Source organism: Bidens hawaiensis, unplaced genomic scaffold (assembly GCF_021521415.1).
Source record: "Bidens hawaiensis isolate Kalapana, Puna unplaced genomic scaffold, B.hawaiensis_p1.1 tig00010424_1, whole genome shotgun sequence".
Classification (NCBI taxonomy): domain Eukaryota; kingdom Viridiplantae; phylum Streptophyta; class Magnoliopsida; order Asterales; family Asteraceae; genus Bidens; species Bidens hawaiensis.
In genome coordinates this window covers 628,108-636,081 of record NW_027491793.1, presented here as the reverse complement: position 1 = coordinate 636,081, position 7,974 = coordinate 628,108, and the positions used below count along the sequence as shown (strand labels likewise).

The 7,974-nt window shown below is 34.6% G+C and overlaps 1 protein-coding gene across 1 annotated transcript; it reads right to left on the bottom strand.

Annotated features, from left to right (window-relative positions):
- Positions 1-3,146: 3,146 nt before the first annotated feature.
- Positions 3,147-4,731, bottom strand: LOC143535165 (UDP-glucuronate 4-epimerase 6-like). Its single transcript, XM_077029498.1, has one exon. It carries the CDS (start codon positions 4,729-4,731, stop codon positions 3,388-3,390), a length of 1,344 nt encoding a protein of 447 aa, XP_076885613.1. The 3' UTR covers positions 3,147-3,387.
- Between the last annotated feature and the right edge of the window lie 3,243 nt (positions 4,732-7,974).

The window sequence follows — 7,974 nt, the reverse complement described above, 5'->3', positions numbered from 1 at the left end:
GGCGGGTGGGTAGTGGTGGTGGTGGTGAGAGGGCAATGGGTGGTGGTGGTCGGAGGGTGGTGGAGATGATATAGTGTGAAGGAGGGATGAAGTGAAAGTAAAAAAACAAGAGAGGTGGATGTAATAAATTTAAGGTATTTTAAAGGAAATAGAATGGACATGATAATGCGTGATTCTATTCTATTGACCAACCAAACACTTTTTATTTTCATTGCGTGATTCTATTCTATTGACCAACCAAACATTTTTTTTTCATTATTTCATAATGATCTATTTCATTTCGCCTCACTCATGTATACCAGACATTACCTTATAATTAATATAACTTCGGCGCACTAGTCCTTTTTAATATTGATGACAACGGTTTGGATGAGAGAGGAAGACTTATTGCATGAAACCATCTGAAAATTAGAAAATAAAATGGTATTAATCTATCTTGATTTGAATATATATATATATATATATATATATATATATATATATATATATATATATAAAGTGCCGAGTTTGAGGATAGCTATCAGCCATTTCTAGAACATGATCCACCACCACCTTATAAAGAGTTAAGAATATTTCTTTGACTATTCGGAATTTTAATTTGGTTGTTAAATTAGGCACCATGATATGAAAGTTTGACTATGATGTTTTCATATGCTCACTTTAAATAATAGTAAAGATAATAAAAAATTAAGAAAATGAGAGATTTCTTATAAGCTTCTAGACTAATCGTTTTGTTGGTTTGTGTCGGTTAGCTAGCCTTCAACTCGAAAATTATAGTGATCGCTGCATGTTTAATTTAAAATATAATATTATGCCATACTTAATTTCCATGTCTTAGTCTACATGTTCATTTGTTTATATGTAGCTATTAGAAAGGAAAGAATATAAGCGTACGTAATAAACAAATAAACATCACAAATAAATTATATTATTGATTTTCAATTTTAAAAATAAAAGAAAAAGATATAAGTGTAATATTATTGTTTCTGGATCAATCGGAGAAGAGATCCGAGAGATTGGGTGGAGTCGAAGCAACTAAATGACTTGGTTGAGGTTTTGTACGCGGTTACTTTAACAAATTCAAATGACCATTGGGTGTGGGAATTAGACCATGATGATAAATTTTCGGTTAAAAGTGTTAGAATGTTTCTTGATCGGAGAGAGTTACCAGATGCGTCCTGTTGTACAAGATGGAATAAATTTGTTCCTAAAAAAGTTAACATTTTTAGCTGGCGGTTGTTAATCGATCGATTACCAACTAGATATAACCTTTCGATTAAAGGTGTGGATATTCCTTTCATTCTTTGTCCTTTTTGTTTGAACTCGGTGGAGGTTTTGGATCACGTTTTTGGCGGGTGTCTCATTGCGTCCAGGCTATGGAAAGCGATAGGTCGTTGGTTGGATTTAGATTTTCCTACCAGTTTTGGGCCGAAAAACATTATTAATTGGTTGGATTCGTCTAGATGGGGGAAGAAGAAAAAGGATGTGGTTGAGGTGATTATTTTCACTGCTTGGTGGCTTATTTGGAATAATCGAAACGAGACGATTTTTGGTACGAAACTTGATAAGAAAGACTTTCTTTTCGATTGTGTTGTTTCGGTTTCTTATTTATGGCTTTCTTCTCGTAATTGTAATTTTAATTTGAATTGGGTAGTGTGGTTAAGAAACCCATTACTTAGTATGTGATCTTAGTTTTTTCTCTTCCGGTTAGGCTTTTCTAACCAGTAAGACTGTTATTTAATTAAAGTTGCTGGTCAAAAAAAAAATAATATTGTCATTCTTGAAATTCAACTAAATAAATAAACATAGTAAATGTTTGGCTGTTCGTTTATGCATAAACATATACCCATTTATAGGTCATGTGTTGGTGAACTAAATTAAAAAAGATTAATAACTTTTTTCATAGTTTGTTATGCAAATAACTAACCAATGTACATTGTGCTAAATTTTAATATAGACATGACAGATAAAAAAGATTAATGATTTGAATTTGTTTTGCCTGTTTAGCCGTTTAGGACACTAAATTTAGTGTTCCAAAATAGTTCTCTCTATACGCATATATGATCGTTAAATACATAATCAGGTTTAAGTAGTTATTGTAAGAACAAGATAAGCATGTGTGCACGTTGTATTAACAGTGACAAAAGACTTTTATTTAGCTATATATCTATGTCGTTTCTCTCCCCTAACGTCTTATCACGTTACAAGCATGTAATTATGTTCTTCATTTAAACATTAACTACGTAGTTAACAGATTATAGCTAACTTACATAATTATCATGATTGATCATAAACCCAAGAGAGAGACAATTGCTCATGTGCCTTCACTTAGTAAAAGAAATACAAACTTTTTCTATTTCTATTTGTTTGATAAATGAACGAACACAAATAAACCACCTATCAATCATGTGTTGCTCGCGAAGTACTCCATACGTGTATTGCCCCGATAATAATAGAAGTAACAATCACAAAAGAAAATTAGAGAAACGACAATAAGTGAAAATTACACACATGATGGCCATGTATCACACATGCTTTACATCTTACCCATAAATCATTTGATTCATTTGTAAGCTTATGTGTAAGTTTATTACTTCGTCGAAATAATTTAAAATAAATAATACTTTTGTAAACTTTTTATCATAGGTGGGTGGTGCCTTGCCAAACAATGATGGTACAATGACAGTATCAGCATCAAAGTAAGTGCTAACAAAAGTAGAAGAGGGTCCATTTGAAAGTGTAAAAGTGTGTAATTTGCCTTCTTTTTGCCCACCGACACACAAACAGTGAAACCTTGTCAAGCTCCAAAATACATGGTGATAAAGTGCCACGTAATATTTTCAATTTGGCCACATAACTATTGTTTAATGACAAAATCACCCCCTTCTTCAATCATTGGAGGCATCTTCTAAAAGCTAAAGTCAATTATTATAAAGCAAAAGTATTAAGAAACATAATTATAAAAAAGAATTTAATCATGCAAAAATAAACTTTGATCCAATAGCTTGATTCTCACCCTTTGCTTTTAGGGCACACAATCAATTATGTTCAAATTTACATCTGAAACAAAATATTACAAATATAACCTTCCATTTCCCAAATCTACACTTTCTCACCTCCATTTTCATTTTTTCACTTATGATATGTTGTATGTATACATTTATAAATATATGACCTATGGTAAACCGTACACTATGATACAACGATACCGTATCTAAATTCACATCTTTCAAACCTCGGAGGACCGTCTTCGTAACCGCAATCGTTTCTTGTTCCTTGACTTATGGACTTGAATGGAATTATAATTTTAAAAGGGACCAAAAATGAAAATAAGAAAAGGACAGAAAAGGAAACAGAAAGTTGAGTTTAGAAAATATAAATATAAAATCATGCCGAGGTATCTGACCCTTTTACCCTTGACTGAATCCCGTAATAACTAACGTACCACTTAACGAACTTTCTCAACCCGGTTGACAAATCGGTAGTCGGTTTATACCCGAAGTCCCTATACGCCAGGCTGACGTTAGCATGAGTGAACGGAACGTCGCCGTTTCGAGGCATCTTGATCACATGCTTTTTAGCTTTCACATTCAATAAACTCTCCAAAATTGACACCAATTTCCCCACTGTCACCGGCGAAGTGTTTCCTAAATTATAGATCCGCAACTGCGCTGGACCACGCTTCTTTCCGCCTTTGCCTGTGCTCTTTTCGGCCGTGTCGAGTGACCCGAGACACCCTTTTACCACATCATCTATAAAAGTGAAGTCACGAGCCACTTCTTTGTTGTCATGCGTTTGGTAAATATTAATGGGTTTGCCTTGAAGTATATCTTTAGTAAAAAAAAAGTACGCCATATCCGGTCTGCCCCACGGGCCGTACACCGTGAAAAAGCGTAGGCCCGTAATGGACAGACCGTAAATATGGTTATACGTGTGGGCGATTTCCTCGCCCGCCTTTTTAGTAGCGGCGTAGAGGCTCGCGGGCTGATCTGTCCGGTGAGACTCTGAGAACGGGTTGTCGGTGTTTAACCCGTAGACGGAGCTCGACGAGGCCCACACGATCGCGGGCTGTGGATCCGCGGCTTTGGCGACTTCTAAAAGGTTTACAAAACCCGCAATGTTACTGCTGACATAAGATTGCGGGTTTTCCATGGCGTAGCGTACGCCGGCCTGGGCGGCCAGGTGGAGGATGTGTGTGAAGGGGACAATGTCGAAAAGCTTTGTTAACAACTCGTTGTCGTTCAGATCGCCTTCGACGATGAATATCTCGTGTTGTTTGAGTAAGTTTTGCCTCGCGCGTTTCAGCGACGGGTCGTAGTACGAGTTGAAGTTGTCCAGACCCAGAACGCCGTCGCCGCGTTTTTTTAACGCGAGCGAGCAGTGTGTTCCTACGAACCCTCCGGCGCCCGTAACGAGGACGGAGAATCCGTTAGGGCGACGGGGGGTCGAGGAACGACGCACCTCCTTTTCCCAGGCGGCCCCGTTGCCGTAGAAGGCGGAGGAAAGGAGGTGCGAGGTGGTGTGGAGGTGGTGGGAAGTGGGATTAGGGTGGTCGGAAAGTGGGGGGTGGTTAAAAGTGAAGAAGAATATTAATATTAAAGCGGCTAGAAGAGTAACCCGAAATAATAACTTGGAAGAAGCAGCTAATAATTTGGTGGTGTTGACACGTCGGATGTAGCTGTTGTAGCGTTCTAGCTTGGTGGTTTTGCTGGTGTCCGGTGGTGACGCCATTGGTGGATAGAGCTTATTGTGTTAATTGGCCCTGAAGTGAGAGTCTTGGGGGGTGAAGGATATATATAAAGAAGGATGAAAGAGGGTTAAGGATATAAAATGTTGTGTTCCGGTGTCCACTTGCTTTATAAATTACGACATGCTTTTCACTCGGTTTACAGGTGGAAAGAAATGGGCCTAGCTATACATATGTATTGTATGTGCCCCCTCTGTATTTACATTTACATTTACATTTTCCTTTTTTTGTACAAGAAATGTCAACACACATTTTCCTTTTTATCTTTTTTGACAAGAAATATCGTTTTGGAAGAAAAAAAAAGATGAATCCGAATTCCAAATTAATGGGAACTATTACATTGCAAGTTTGCAACCAATGTTTTGATCGTAAATCGAATGATATTTTAGCAGTTTATCTATCGGAGTGGTCTCATAAATCGTATTAGTTATAAACAAGTTGAATTGTTAAGAAACATATAAAAGCAACCTAAACAAAATATGAAACGATTTTTATCTTTCTGGAATAAACAAATTATAGAGGCCACAGTGGTAACTGAAACAGTAAACTTGATTTTTAACATGAAAGTAATTTTAAATAATAACACAAAATTTGAAATTTGGTCCAACAATTTTGCCCAGGTTATTGATTTAACCGGTCAAACTAGTTCAAGTGGACTAAATGGAAAATTGAAAATTGTTAGTCGGTTTAACAGCGAATACGAGTACAATTGCTGCAACTATTTTGGTTTCAAAACAATTCAAATTAAAATGAACATTATGTTTTTAGTAAAATTGGAGTCTGAATTACTGTATATAATAAGATACTCAGAAAATCAATATTTTTCTTATTTTACAACCTATTTATTGTCAACGACAATCACATTGGTTTTCCTTTAATTTAATTTGACCTCAAGGGTTATTTTATTTTAATTAATTCTAAAAGTTACTAGGATAGATTCATTTATTAATTCTAATAACTAACTATTGGATAGGGAAATCCTATACCCAATAGAATCAGAATTGGAAGAGGGACAAATGGGTGACATTGGACAAAGGAAGCTTAAGGAAGGGGTCATAGGTTGGGTGTAAGGAAGATAAAGATTGACCGATTAATATTTGTACTTTGTGTATGCATGTATAAATTACAAACAAAAAATATCATGCCCTATATAATAAAAAAATATAGTACATAACATATCCGTATATTTGGGTTTTTACTATCTATATATGTCGATTTTAGGAAAACTTCAAGGCCGGATCATCAAGTACATTTCAAAAACTGACAAACCAAACTGTTAGTTAAAAAAAATAGATAGTCGTCTAGCTCGTTTTGTACGTCATGTTCTAAGTTTATAACAGTATTCAAATCCTAAATGATCAAACCCTGTTTTTATAAATTACAGTTCCACTAATATTTTTGTTCTGAAGGTGTAGCTAGATGTCTTTGCATGTATAGTAATCATGCTACGTAATTTTTGCGATTCTCAATATACGATGGGTTCTAAAAGTATGTGTGTGTATATATATAGTACGGTAGTGGTAGTAATTGAAAACACTAGATCTACTAAAAGGCAAGAAATTAGGGGTGGAAATAAAGAGTAAAAATAGTTGTAGGGGAATTTGTGTAAATAATGACCACCAAAAATTTGTCTTGGATTCGTTATGAGTGTCTTTCCATTCATTAAGGGATATTAATTTGTATATGTGGTGATGAAAACACCCGGGTACCTCTTATGTACTTGCCACTCACCGACACTCTTTAAACGACAAAGATAAAGCTTTATTTTCTATATTATCAATTATTTAATGAATTTTGTTTTGTGATGGTGAATCAAATAAACAAGTTATAATCAATATAACTTCTTTCATATTTACATAATAACATTTATTAATTGTTATGAAAAGACGTATAAAAATATTGAGTGATTCTAAGTGTTGAGTATAGAGATGAATGATTGAGGAGGTGGTGCTGGTGACGGTCAAGAGGTTGTAAATGATTAATGACGGATATAACACATCTTATGAGGATTACTACTTCATTTGTTACTTTGGAATAAGAACCAACTTGACGATGGACCGATGCTATAAGATAGTATTAGTTCCTTTTTTGTTTTTAATAATGGAAAATAAAATAATAGCAAGAAAAAGATAGAATCTAATATGATGATAAAACCGACCCCCACCTTCTATTAAGTAGATTAAAAATTGGACTGCTAATACCGGCTTTGTAGATGATGAACCCTTTTTTTCTTTGAAACGTAAATCTCTTGTATTTTCTGAGCCAAAATTAGGATCTTTGCGTATTTAACAGATTTTATTTCTGTCACTGAGCCACCAATCTTATCATGATAGAATATGATCACCAATCTTATCATGATAGAATATGAACTTACCACAATTTCTGTATTTACTTAATTATTTATATTTTTCATGAATTTTAGTTAACACTCAAATAAAGTTGGTGTATTATTCTCTCTCTCTGTGACATATCCGATTACTAATCTATAGATGAAATTAATGTTTGATCTAATACTATCTTTAGTTACATTTGTTTAGTGAATATCTAATAATCACTTTACTCATACAAGATACATTTTTCTACAAGGTTTTGTTGGTAGGCGGATTTAAAGACATAAAAACATATAGTTGAACTGATAAGTAGTTAAAAGTGGTTGATTACTTGGTAAAAATAAACACCGATAAATTCAGTTACTCATAATTCTCATTAATTTTAATAACATGAGAAACATTGTTTGCATAAGTATGCAAACAAATAATCATAGAAAGCCTACTTTTGAGATCAGTTATTAAAACCTTAAGCCCTAACCGACTCACTTACAATAGGAAATTCTTTCACACAAACATGACCCAAAATATCATTAAATAAATAGATGGCTAGCAATATATTACGAATTAATAGAGCATCGAATTAGCGCTTTAATCCCCTGTTCGAATACAACAGGGGGCAAGGTGTAGATAACTAGGGGTGAATAGTTTTCTTCTAAAAATTTCTTATTTTAAAATGTTTAGTTAATGTTTAGACCTTTGTATAGAAGAGCAGTCGTTATGTATGCTAATAACAAACAAATAAGCATGTAAAGAGTTTAGGGAAAGAGACACACAACCGATATATAGAGGTTCAAGTGGAGGTTAACTGATCCACCCTGCGTCTTCTCTCCGATACCTCGATTGAGAGTTTTCTTCACTAAATCGTCTCCCTAAACGGTAGGGATCACCCGTACAAGC

Excerpts from the sequence above, each read along its gene's own strand:
- LOC143535165 (XM_077029498.1), bottom strand. The coding sequence starts at position 4,731 with ATGGCGTCACCACCGGACACCAGCAAAACCACCAAGCTAGAACGCTAC.